General features: G+C 47.3%; 1 protein-coding gene across 1 annotated transcript in view; it reads right to left on the reverse strand.

Annotated features, from left to right (window-relative positions):
* The window catches only part of CACNA1A (calcium voltage-gated channel subunit alpha1 A), a 251744-nt gene that overhangs the window by 8535 nt on the left and 229635 nt on the right, over nt 1-13574 (reverse strand). Inside the window, 6 exon segments of the mRNA XM_020995037.2 lie at nt 829-864; nt 4169-4282; nt 6706-6844; nt 7718-7824; nt 8626-8726; nt 9364-9471. Of these exon segments, the coding sequence (XP_020850696.1) occupies nt 829-864; nt 4169-4282; nt 6706-6844; nt 7718-7824; nt 8626-8726; nt 9364-9471 (605 nt within the window).

Consider the following 13574-nt stretch of genomic DNA (forward strand, 5'->3'; position numbering starts at 1 on the left):
CCAGGACCCAGGGGGATAGCTTATTGCCCCACCTATGGCCAAAACACAATGGGAGAACAGGACAGACCATGCACGCCTCTCCCCTGAAACAGGCAAGGGAACAGAGGAGGGAGGAAGAAGTGTAGGTAGGCGTGTTGGTCAGTTTACTGCTTAATTAGAGCCTGGAACGATGGGTGTCTGAGCAGGAAGGAGGACTTCCTGAAACCTAAGTGGGAGCTTTTGGGAAGGGAGGATGTATAGACTTGGCTTCAGCAGCCTGCCTCTGAGAGGATGGGGAGGCCTCCAGCCTGCAACACAGACAGAGGTTTTAGCTTAGGGATTTTAGGTCTCTGGGATGGTTGATAGGTTTGCCAGCATTGAGAAGCTAAAGAGGAGAGCACATCATCAAAGACGCTGAGGGGCCTCAGGGAAGCTGCCCAAGTCATCTTGAGAGAGGAGACATTAAAAGTCAGTCATTCCACTAGACCGTGAGCTCCTTGAGAGCAGGGCCTCTTCTTTCATCTTTGTAATCCTCTGCACCAAGCTCAGTCCTCTGCACATCGAAGGCTTAGTAATGTTTGTTGAATTGGACCACACCTGGTATCAGCCACAGAGCTGTTCCCTCCTACAGGGCTACACAACCCCTCAGCAGCAAGAAACCTCCAGAGACCCTGCCTGAAGAGAGAGAATGGGGTGGGGTGGGCTGCACCAGGGTGGCAGGCACAGCCTGGCTCTGGCTACCAGAGCGAGCCTGCGGCAGAGGTTGGGGATGTCAGGGATCAGCAGGGGAGAAACAGGGGAGGGGCTGAGAGCTGTAGCGCCCCTCCCCACCCCCGTCAAGGTACGTACACTCAGATTATTCCCACGAGGCCGGCCCTTTCTCCTCTGTCACAGCCCCACAGGATGGTGCACACAGAAAAAACAGAAAGAAGAAAATAAATATCAAAGCAAAAAAGGAAAAGGAGGAGCTGGTTGGTGGGAAGAGAAATCATGTAAAAATGCCATCGTTGAGTGAGGGGGACAGCAGAGGGAGGATGGGGAGAGAGAAACCTGAGGGAAAGGGAGGAGAGCAAAAAGAAGGAAAATCAGAAAAGATTAATGTCATCAGTGAGAAGCCACTCCAGAGAATTAATCTCAGAGCGTATTACACTCTTTTAGTTATGCTGGGCAGGTTTGCTTGGAACAAACCACTCTGCTGACATGTTAAGATTGAAGAAGACAGACAGGAAAAGGCCAGACAGATAGAAAGACAACAGGGAGGCACATGACCAATGAATGTGAGATAATGAAAGCAACATGGAGACTGGAGCAAGTTTCCCAGCACCCTGACCATTGACCCTGCCTCATGCAGTAAGTCCCCTGACCCTGCCTCCCCATTATATGCAGGTGGTCTTCACAGCCCATTCTTGCCTTTGCTAAAAGCTGCAGTGTTATGGCCCTAGTCTCCTCATTCCACTGATGCTGGCAAGACCCTGGTGGGCCTCATTGCCAAAGGCCTCATTCTCATAGGTTGAGGGTGTGTGCACATGTGTCTCTAGGGCATGCAGTTCTCATCCTGTCCACCATTCCTCCCACTCTGGCTCCCAAAGCCCTTCCCTTCCTCCTTAAGCAGATGCGTTCCCAGAATATGGAAGGAGGGGAAGGGATTCTTCCTGATGAACTTCTGCCCCTAGAGGAAACAGTGCAGCCTTTAGTAGAGTTTAGCGATTCCTACCCCCTCTCAAGCCACCCACTGTCCCAATGCAAATGCCACACATGAAGCTTATCTAAAGCCAAACATGCAAACACATGGACTAGTCCAGGGTCTTTCATAGACTCACTGGCCATTCATGTGCCATTCTGTCCATCCATCCATCCATCCATCCATCCATCCATCCATCCATCCACCCATCCACCCATCCATCCAGCAGCCTTTGGAGGGCCAAGCCATATCAGACACAAGTTTAGCTCTCAATTTCTGACTACTGTGATAGACATTTGCCTGAAGTTGGAAGGTTTTGCTAACACCATCTTTCCCCATACTACCTCCTGGATGAAACTCAGTCACAGGAGGAGGCCAACCTAAGAATAGGGGAGGTACAGCTTTGACTTCTGGGTAACAATGCTCAACCCATGGAGTTAGAATTCCTTTCTTCTCTCCTGCTGTGCACGCGCACATACATACAAACATCTTACAACATGGATAGGAGAAAAGCCGACAGGTTGGTAACACAGCTCAAGAATCAACCACTTAGAAGTCAGCACACACACATGCACAAACATCCACACGTGCATGGATATGCACACTCACACCAAAGACCCTCCTAAAGTCTCAGCTTTATCAGGATGAAGACTACAGTTCACATGAACCTCTGCCATGCTGGGATTGGCCCTTGCTGTAGACATACTGAGGTTGCCCTAGGCTAGGAGCATGCTCATGCGGCACCGGAAGCCTGATGGAATCTGTCCACTGTCTGTCCATCTGTCTGTTAGGGCCTTGGTGTTCCAAGGCCAAGTTCCCTTTAGCAGACCAATTCCTGGGAGTAAGGCATGGGTTCCCTTATCCTTCCACATTCTCAGCAGTATCCGTTTGGATTGAACATCAGAAAAACCAACGGGTTTTAAGGGGTACCCATGTCATCACCCACACGTGCCACATCCCACCCTTAACCCTCAGAATGGGAGAGCTGGCCACTCCCACTATGTGCTCTGCACTGAGAAGGCACTTAATATTTGTTATATTGTTGAATCAAACTGACCCCCCTAAGTCTTGCCTCTTAGTCCAGCTGCCAGAACAATCCATTGTTTTTCCAAAGTGACTAGGAAGAGGAGTAAGGTCAGTGTTCTCCCGTCCCTGGCTTTACCTCACATTCACTACTCCATTGGTTGTTAGTGCTCACAAAAAAGCTCTCTCCCTCCCTTTCTTCTCCAAGTTAAAAGTGATATATTACCTTTAGTCTCAATTTCACCCGCCTTCCTGGATGTGAAATGTGTAGGGCGCTAGGCCTCCACACTAATAGGCAGGAAGTATTGAAGGGGCTGGATTAACTGAAGCCCCATGTAGGAGCAGGAAAGCTGACAATGGCGCCCCTACTAGTCCTGCTTCCCAACCTGAATCCCCACTCTGGCACCTTCCCCCAGCCAAAATGGCAGCAGGCTTTAAGGATTGATCTTAACTATGTTGACAATGTAGAAGGATTTACAAAGGGAGTTGTCACCACCCTTATCCTTCAGACACCTTCTCACGTTCTGACTCCTTGGGAACGGTCTAGCCTCTCCAGCTTAATGAAAGTCTCTCCCCACTTCAGGGAAGTAACAGAGCTCAAGCTTGCTGGGCGTGATGAAAGAGGTGCATAGAGGGAATAGGTCCAAGGGACTTGTACTTTAGACAGTCCCAGAAACAACTAATTATTTCTTCTTTGTAGGCTCTTCTTTGCCAATATTGAATTTCTCCCCTTTCTTGCCACCCCTCTCCAACCCAAGCAATGGGCCAGATGCCAACATAGTCACTGGGGACCCAAACTCATTCAAAGTTAGCCTAAGCCAGTTACCAACTAAGGAAGATCCAATGTTATACACCAAGCCAACAAAAACAGAATAAAACTAGATCCAAGGATGAACAGATTTCCATTATTAATACTCCAAGCTTATCTCCGTTAGCTCTCTGCATTGGCTATCAAATATGTATGTATCTATCTATTCATACACACGTGCATATGTAGATATTGTGGTGGGGGTAGGGCAAAGGCCCAGTGAAGAGGTTTCTGAGTGGTCTCCTGACTGGCTCCACCCCCTGAAGTCTCTGACCTTGGGGAAAAGCTCTCCAAACTCCTAAGGAATCTGCAACATCTTCCCCTCTACCCACCCAAGCTAGCCTGGCCTTATCCCAAGTAGCCAGAATGCTGTCTGTGCTCTCAGGGAGAGTCACTTGAACCATGTTTTTCTTCAATTCCTTTGTATTCAGCTCCTTATCCCTATCCCCAAACTCCCTACACCATGGAACACTTAATAAATGATGACCTATACTCCCCAGAAAGGGAAGGTATATCTTTCAAAAGTACAAAATCTGTGTGAAAAATACCCCATCCCTCTGGGGTTGGGGCTATGGAGCAGAGTTGGAAGCCTCCTTAGGCAACAGCTGCTCTCTGGGGGAGAGGGCCCTCTGTGGGCTCACCTGCCCCCTTGGAAGGTTCCGATGAAAGCCCCTCACCTGGTTTTCAGCTGGGAGCCGGGGCATGGAGGTGGCTCTGCCCTGCCCTTCCATAGGGAGGTAGTGGTCGCTGTCTGAGTAGCCGTCCTTCCCCATCTCTCTCATCTCCACAGACTGCAGGGGACACAGCAAGGGGGTGGATGAGCCTGAGGCTTGAAGCGTGTGGAGCCAAGGGGATCCCAAAGCAGAACCAGGAGTCCTGGGCACTAGCTCTGGCTTCTCCTATCCTACTGGCCAATCAGCCTAGCAGATGGATACTCATGTGGTGAATACTTTATAAGTGATTTGTGTGTCATGTGAAAATGTTTAGCTCCCATGGGCTTTGCCACAGGCTTCCTTAGCCAGCTATTACACCTCGATTAATTAATACATCTAATTAATAATGTTAGGTCTACTCTGTAGACCTTACATTCAGTTCTCTTCTTTCCTGACTACTTTAGGGCTGGGGTTGGGGAAAGAGAATTCTAAATTACTTCCACAGTCTTAGCATCTTTGGACTAGCCCTGCGGTGGTAGTTTTAACATCAGTAGATTGACTGGCCATCCCATTTTAGCTCCTTGGCCTGGTGGCCCATGTCTCATTTGCCTTCCCTGCTCAGCAGGAGAAAAGGGCGTCTGTGCTAACTCAGTAAAAAGGACTGTGAGATACCAAACAGAAAGGGATATGAGACGGTCTTGCTTGTTCTTGATTTTTCTTTTTGCCACTTTCTGCCCACCCTCCACCCCCATGTCTCCTTGCCCTTCACATAGTTTTTTTGTCCCTTAGCCTGGGAAGTGACAGTCCACTTCTCCCCGGCAGAAGAAGCTAAGGGAGGCTGCTGACTTCTGTCATTGTTCTCTCTTTGAGGAAGTGAAACCCTTATCTTACTGTGACTAGCAATATGGGTCATACTTGACTATAAAGTATTTATGATTTTGAAATTCACAATTTGAGTTTTATCGGAAATCTTTGTCTGGCACCTGAGGTATGTCATCAAAAGGAACTTGGGGAGATGGGGTGGGCTGATGACCTCTTCTTTAAACAGCAGTGTCACTCATTGGATTAAAGGTATGTCTTACGCCTCTATGCTGCAAATTATTACAGTATTTAGAGCTGGAAGGACCTTTGGAATCTTCTGGTCCAACCCCTTTATTTTACAGATGGGGAAACAGAGGCAGTAAGTAGCATAGCCAGGACTCAAGCCCAGTTTCTCTCTGTGCCCTTTCCACTATAGTAGGATGCTTTCTGAGAACCACAGATAGAACTTAGACCTGGAGATAGGCTGTCAGCAAAAAGCTTTGGAAAGGGAAGTAAAAAAGGCAGCTTGTCTGTCTCCAGGTTGCTGGGTCACAGTTGAAAACTATAAAGGATCCCTAGCAACTAGACCTAGATGTTTATAAGAGGAGATGATAGAGCAAAGAACGTTGAGTTGGTATTAACAAACAGCTCATTAATATGTTCTAGACAAACAGCCTAGGACAGAGAGACATAAGTCAGAGCGGAATGATGGACTCCTTGGTAGCTAGAGCTACAAAGACCTTAAGAATGGTAGAGAGAACTTTTTGTGGGTCTGCCTGACTTTAAGATTACAGGATTTAGAGGGGGATGCTAAAGACCAGGGAGGTTATGACTTGCTTAAGGCCACACTGCTGGGGAGTAGTAAAGCAGGGTTTTGAACCCAGGTCTTGCAACTCTGGTTAGATGCAGTGCTCTCTGGACACCACCCCAATGCAGGACCACCTCTGATAGGTGTGCTGTTGTAGACAGAGCCCTGGACTCCAGAGAGAGAGGCTCGGAGCTGCTCTGGGACCCGATTCTATTCTGTTACCTCTCTGAGCCACGGTTGCCTCATCTATAAAATGGGAATAATTCAATACCTATCTCATCAGGTTATTTTATTTTATTTTATTTTTGTTTTTTTTGTGTGTGTGTGAGGTAATTGGGGTTAAGTGACTTGCCCAAGGTCACACAGCTAGTGAGTATCATGTGTCTGAGGCCTGATTTGAACTCAGGTCCTCCTGACCCCAGGGCTGGTGCTCTATCCACTGTGCTGCCCCCCATCAGGTTATTTTAAAGAAAGCACTATGGAGATGGGAGGATTTGTAATTTTTCTGCAGATACTGTGGAATATAGGGTCAGAGGCAATCACTCTAAAAGCTATGTGCCAGCTAAGCCAAGCTGTGTCTGCATGTGGCTACGTATACTTATGTTAGGATAAGAGCTCTATCCTCTGGACATGTTTCTGTTTCTACTTTTCCCTTCCTTGCCTACCTACTAATGCCCCACTTTGAAAAATAATTTTGTCTTCATCCAGGCCAAGAGAGCCTAGGAGGGGACAGAGAGTGGCCCCTGAGGCTGTGTTATTCTTTAGGCTTGGGCTATTAGGGAGGGAGTCAGTTTCATACTTTGTTTCTTCTCTCATCACTGACCCCTTCTCATCCTATTCCTCCCTCATTGCTTCCTCCTTGGCTCAGTGCCCCTCCCTTTCCCTAAGTAAAGTAGGAATTAGCAAGACTTGGTCCTTTGTGGGCCCCATTTAGGCACGAGGATATAAGTACCTGAGAGCTGGGTCGGCTGTTGGGCAAATCATCAGGAGGTCCTCGTTCAGGGCTCCACGTCCCTGTCTTCTGGAACATCTCTTGGGCACGCTGGGTCACCCAAGATGGACTGTCCTTCATGCCACCTTCATGGGCCAGACTGCAAAGGTGGGATGGAGAAATAAGCAGTGAGTCCCCCCTCCCCCTGTGCCTATACCTCTCCTAAACATCCCATAATTTGGTTAAGAATTTAGAAGTCTGTGTCTTATTCCCTCTCCAAGACTGTGAAGTCCTCAAGAGCAGGATCTTCAGCTCTGTGTAGATGCTCTGCAAATGTTTGCTAAATAGAAATGAAAATGGCAGGGTGATCCCTTGGCCTACTCCTCTGCACCCACTTCCCCTGCGAGCAAGGCACCCTCCTGGCCTCTCAATAGGATGATCTCATTTAAGTGCTCAGGGACCAGCAGGGGCACAGCGGGGAGCCTTTCCTTCCAACCTATCAATCCCTTTCCCCACTCTCATCCCTATCCCTTGAAGAGGGAACCCAGTGTTCCCACTCCATTCCCTTGGGCTTGCTCCCAATGTGGGCCATGGTCCTTGAAATGCACGCCTCTTGCCAGGCAGACATGGTCACTCACATTGTTTGGATGAGACTCGGAGTCACCAACTACGTCTTTTTGGCAAGACAGAGGACCACCGTGCCTTACCAAATGCCTCTACACTGTTTGTTTGGCTGGGCAGTACTGACTCTCTTTTGGGCATTGTCATCTGACCAACTGTTGCACTCTCAGAAACAAGGTTTTTTCCCCCATATACCCTACAGCTGGATCCTCCCGTATTTGTGGTCTCCTCTAATTAGAATGAGAATTCCTTAAGCACAGGGACTGTTCTGCCTTTTTATTTGTATCAGTTGCTTAGCACAGTGCCTGGTACATAGTAAGCTCTCTTTTTTTTCTCATTCATTCTTTCAAAAGGCAGAGTGTCAGAAGTGTGGGAGGGGGTGCCTACTGTGATCACTCTGGGCCATACTCACAGTCCTCCTTGGTCCAGCTGGGAAGAGGGGAGTGCATTCTGACCAGGGCCACCCTCCTGAGTTGGGGATGGTGGCTCCATGCGCTGAAACATCAGTGGTGTCCGGTTCTGTAGGAACAGATGATAATTCAGAGGGACATAAGGCCAGTTTGGTATCTCAGCTGGGTGTCTTTGACTATGAAATAACCAAGATGTGGGGCTTGGAGGCTCACAGGTGAAAACACAGAAGGAGGAGGAAGAGGGTAAGGGACAAGGGAGGAAGGAAAAGAGGGAGAAGAGACGAGAAGAAAGTGTAGAAAAATAGGAGTGGGCAGGGGCAGAATCACTCCTCTGTATTAAGAAGAAACCTGAGGCACAGAGAAGCTGAGAAATGTATGATCTCAAGGAGGCTTCTCTGGCTTGGGAAGGGATGACAGAAACTACAGGAGGACCTTGCCTCAAAGAAAGGCTGGATAAAGTTAAAGGAGTTTGTGTTTCTGAGTCTGGAGATGACTGAGGAAGGATACTTAATGTCAATTTCCTAGGACATGAGAGTTCATTTTTATAAGAAGATCAGTAATTTCTGTTTTCCAACTTCAGTAAATATATAGTAGAAAGAAATTATGAGGAATGGCTAATAAGGGAAATCCAGGTAAGATATCTAGGGAACTCCCAGAAGCCATGTTTAGGGAGAAAAGAAGAGTAGCCAAAGGAGGCTGTGCAATCGCCTCTCTGAACAGCCTCATAGCAAAGCAAGGGGATGGACAAAGTCTGGGACACCAATGGAGTCTCCCTCTTCTTCCCCTTCTAGATGAACAAGGAGACAGAGATAGCCCAGGCCCTCTCTGGCCTCTGGCTGATGGGCCCCAGCTAGACTCCCCCTTTGTAGCCAAGCTGGGCCAGGCTGTAGCAGTCTGGGCCTATACTCACCTGCTCCTCCCTCAGGGCCTGTAACTTCTTTGCCTTGCTCTGTCGGTAATACTCCATGATCATCATGGCTGCGTATATCTTTCCCACTGTCAAGTCTGTAGCTGTGGGCAAATGGGACAGGCAGGCTCTGTGTGAGAGAGACCTAGGCTGTTCCCCAGTGCAGATCTCCAACCCAGTTCCAGCCAATATCTCTTTGCCTTTCTGAAGAGCCCAAGCCTATTTCAGAAGGGAACTTGGGGGCCCAGGAGAATCATAGGAATTGGTGGCAGTGGGCCAGAGGAGAAAGGTAAGTAACTAAGCTGGGATTTGAACCCAGGTTCTTCTACTCCAAATCTAGTCATCTTTCCACTATCGCCGATGCCTCCCTTTGTACTCTGCTGCCTCACAGAGTGTTAGGGCTAGAAGGTGTTTTCGAGATGACTTCTTCGGGGGTCAGGGCCTGACTTCTAGGTCATTGCTTTAACCATTAGTTTGTACTGCCTGTCAGGAGGTAGGCGTGTGGCTGCATGTGTCCTTGGTTCCCACCATGCCTCCACCCTCTTCAAACATGGGGGAGCCTGCCTGCCGTCTCCCTGACCATTCTTCCCTACCCCATCCTTCTTCTTTTGCAGACTTCACAACATTAGCCCAGGAGCTTTCTCCAAAACCCCTACCCCAGAATAAGGAGCTATCCTAGGGCCTCACGGTAAGGCTGCTCTTCTCCTGGGGCCTGGAGGAAGTACTGGGAATCATTCTTACATTTGTGGGGGGTGACGAGGAGATCCAGTGTCTTTTGTGAAAGGTTGGGCCAAATGGCCATCATCTCCTTCCGTAACTCAGCGTCCATCTGCTGTTTATCTGCTCCTCCTGTAAGGTCAGCCAGAGAACACTGTGAGTGTGGGGCCTGCTCTCTGGCCCCACCCATGTGGCCATCCCTGGCCACAGACTGGCTTTCTGGCAGCAGCCCTTCCTCTTGTCCCAGTGGGCTGGTTGGAGCCAGACCCGCACTATGAGGTAGAACTTCTGCCTGATAAGCTCTGGAAGTGACAGGGGCCTAAGGCTGGCAGGAGATTTCCAAGGGCTGAAGATGAGTCTGGAATTTAAACTTGGATATCTAAGCCTGAAGAGGAGACTGGGGAAAGTCAGCAATGGAGATTGAAATTCTACCTGCCTGCTGGACAGCTCCATCCAGGATGGACCACCAACACCTCCAACACTTCATGTGTCTAAAACTGACTTTGGCTTCCCCTAAAATAGCACCCCCCCCCATTCTTGCTTCTGTTGAAAGCCCATTGTCTTTTCAGTCTTCCATGATTATGCTATCAGTCACTTTTGACTCTTTCTTTCCCATCACACCCCACATCCCATCAGTTATCAAGTCCTGGTATTTCTATCTTAGCAATGACTCAAACGTGTTCCCTCCTCTCCATTATTAGCACAGTGTTTGGCACACAGTAAGTGCTTAATAAACGCTAAATGACTAAGTCAGGTCCTTATCTCACCTAGATTATTGTAATATCATCCTAACTGGTCTGTCTCTGTCTATTCCCTGTGTAATCCACTCTGCATACCAATGCCTGAAGTAATCTGCCTAACACATTGCTATGGTCGCAGCAGTCCTATTTCAAAACTTATTGACACCCCATTTTTTACTAGATAAAATTTTAACTCTTTTCCCTGTCTTCTCAGTCTGATTCCTACCCACCTGTCCAGTTTTATCCTATTTTCCCCCTTTGTATATTTTTTCATTCCAGCCAAAGTGGCCTAGTCTGTGTTCCCTGTTCTTGCCCTCCTTTTTCTTAGATCCATGCCTTTGCCCACCTCACCTTTTCATCTCCATCTGTTGGATCTTTGAGGCTCACCTCAAGTCACAAAGTCTTCCTTGAGGCCTTCCCTAGCACCCCGGGTGAAAGTGATTTCTCATTCAGCAAATATCTCACAGTTCTCTGTTCCATTATATCCCCTCATATCTTACTTGAGTACACATTATATTGCCCTCTATTAGAACATGAACCCCTTAAGAATGGGATCTTTAACCATTAGGTTGCACTGCCCATCAGGAAGTAGGCTTGTGGCTGCATCTGTCCCAACACTAGGTAAACACAGAGTTTTAGATGTATGGTGCAGCCAACCCTGTGAGGGGAGAATGTTCCAATCATCCAGGCTGCACACACAGTAGGCCTGGATGAATAGTGTATTGCATGCGTAGTGAAATGAAGCTCAAAGGCAAAATGCCCTTCAGAAGTCCCTCAGTTAGGAAAACGGTCATGACTGCACCCCTGAGGTCAGTGGCATACTCCTAAGATCTCAAAAAATGTGGTGATGGGATCTTAGGAACAAAACGCCTCCATAGGAAGATGGGCCAGAATGAATGCTCACCACCTCGGCATCATCCTCCCCCTCCTGCCTGCACCCCACCCCATCCCACCCCCATCCCCTTCTCTCTGAGATTACTTCCCATTTACCCTGAACAGATCCCGTATGTATCTTGTCTTCTCCATTAGAATGTGAACTCCTTGTGGGAGGGGATCATGTTTTTGTCTCTCTTTACATCCTCAGTGCTCAGCCCAGTGCCTTGGGCATAATAAGCATTTAATAGCAAGGTGGTACAGTATATGGTTCACCGGGCCTGGATTTAAATCTGCCCTTAGACCCTTACTAGCTTGTATGACTCTGGGCAAGCCCCTTAACTTCTCTCTCTCTCAGTTTCCTCACCTATAAAATGGGGATAATAACAGCACCAATGACTCTCTCCAGAGTTACCCATCATCTCTTAGTTGCCAGATCTAAAAGTCTCTTCTCAGTCCTCATCCTTCTTGGCCTCTCTTAGCCTCTGAAATTATTGATCACCCTCTTCTCCTGGAAGCTCGGCTCTCTGGATTTTTGTGACACTGCTCTCCCCCTTATTCCCCTTCTAACTGTGTGATGACGCCTTCTCATTCTCCTTTGCTGGATCTTTATCCAGGTCATGTTAACTAACTGTGTGTATCCTCCAAAGGTCTGTCCTTGGCACTCTTCTCTCTCTCGTTCCCATTGATTCAATTGCCATTTTCAGGCAGATCAATCTCAGATTTTTGTTTTCCTAGCCTTAACCTTCTTTACTGACCTCCAGTCACATCATCAGCTGCCTATTGGGCATCTCCAACTGCATGTCCCATAGACATCTTAAACTCAATGTGTCTAAAACTGAACTCATTACCCATCCCCCTAAAGCATTATTTCTTCTGAACTTCCATTATTGTTGAGGGCATCAACATCCTCCCATTTATCCAGCATCACAACTCAGGTGTCACCCTGGACTCCTCACTCTTACCCCCCATATCCAATCTGTTGCCAAGTCTTTTCTACCTTTTCAATATTTGCTTTTCTTCACAGCCACTGCCCAGGGGCAGGCCCTCATCACTTTATGCCTATACTACTGCAGCAGTCAGCTGGTGGGTCCCAAGTATTTCTCTACTACAGATCATCTTCCATTCAGCTGTCACAGTAATCTTCCAAAGCACATGTTAGGCCGTGCTACTCTCCTACTCAATAAATCCTAGTGGCTGCCCATTAAATCCTCCATTTGGCCTCTAAGCTCTTCACACTCTGTCCCTTTCTTACCTAGGAAGCAGAGATGAGGGGGCAGAACATTACAGGAATGGCTAACAGTTAGTACCAAATAGGAGATGGAGCATCACATTTGAGGAAATGCAAGTAGATTCATGCTGTTAGATTGTGGAGTGTATAGAGGGGAGAAAGTAAGGTATAAGAAGTACTGAAAAGTCAGAAGAGTCCAGGTCATGAAGAGTTGGAAATACCAGAGAACTCTATGTTTGATCTTGGAAGACATAGGGAGCCCTTAGAACTCACTGAGAAGGGAGTGGGTAACATGGTCAGATCTACAACTTAGAAGAATTGCCTTGGCACCTGAGTGGAGTATGCATTAGAGTGAGGAGGACATTGAGGCAGGTGGACAAGTTGCTGCATTTGTCCGAGAGAGGTGATGAGAAAACCTAGATGGTACACTTGAAAGTGATAGAGGAATTTAAAAATGGAGAGTGTTTGGGGGAAAGATCATGAGTTCTGTTTTGGGCATGTTGAGTTTTACAGACCCACAGGACATCGAGTTGGAGATTCATAACTGCAGCTCACTAGAGAGACTAGGTGGGGCTAGAAATATGGATGTTGGAATCTTCTGCATAAAGAAGATAATTGGACTTATGGACATTGATGACATTGCCAAGTGGGACAGTATAGAGTGAAAAGAGAAAAGGGTCTTGCACAGGGGCCTTGGAGGATATTCATGGTTAGTGGCCATGGCTTGGATAAAGATCCAGCAAAAAGAGACTGAAGATCATCAGACAATAGGAGGAACACCAAGAGAGAACAGTGTCATGAAAACCTAGGAAGGAGATTGTATCCAGAAGGAGAAGATGATCGATAGTATCAATGAAGACTGAGAAAACGCCATTAGGTTTGACAGTTAAAAGATTGTCAGTAACTCTGGAGAGGGAAGCTTGAATTGAATGATGAAGTTGTAAGCCAGATTGCAGGTTGTTTAGAAGAGAGGTAGCCTGCCAGGTGACACTGTAGCCACCCTGTAAGTTTTGTCACCTAGCTATGACTCTGAAGGCAGAAAAAATAAGATTATCTCCTCCCTTGTTCTGAACACTGTGCTTCTCTTAGTAGCCTAAAATAGCATTAGGTTTTTGGGTGCCACATTGAATTGCTAATTTGCTGAATTTTCAGTACATTAAAACTCTTAAGACCTTTATATGTGAACTGTCGTCTAGCCATGTTTTCCATATTTTGTATTTATTGAAGTTGATTATTTGATCCTAGATATGGTGTTGTTGTTGTTCAGTCATTTTTCACTCTTTGTGACTCCATTTAGGGTTTTCTTGACAGAGATACTGGAGTGGTTTGCCAGTTCCTTGTCCAGTTCATTTTATAGAAGGGGAAACTGGGGCAAACAGGGTTAAGTGACT

The sequence above is a fragment of the Phascolarctos cinereus genome, unplaced genomic scaffold (genome assembly GCF_003287225.1).
Source record: "Phascolarctos cinereus isolate Bilbo 61053 unplaced genomic scaffold, phaCin_HiC Scaffold_4;HRSCAF=312, whole genome shotgun sequence".
In the NCBI taxonomy this organism is placed as follows: Eukaryota; Metazoa; Chordata; class Mammalia; order Diprotodontia; family Phascolarctidae; genus Phascolarctos; species Phascolarctos cinereus.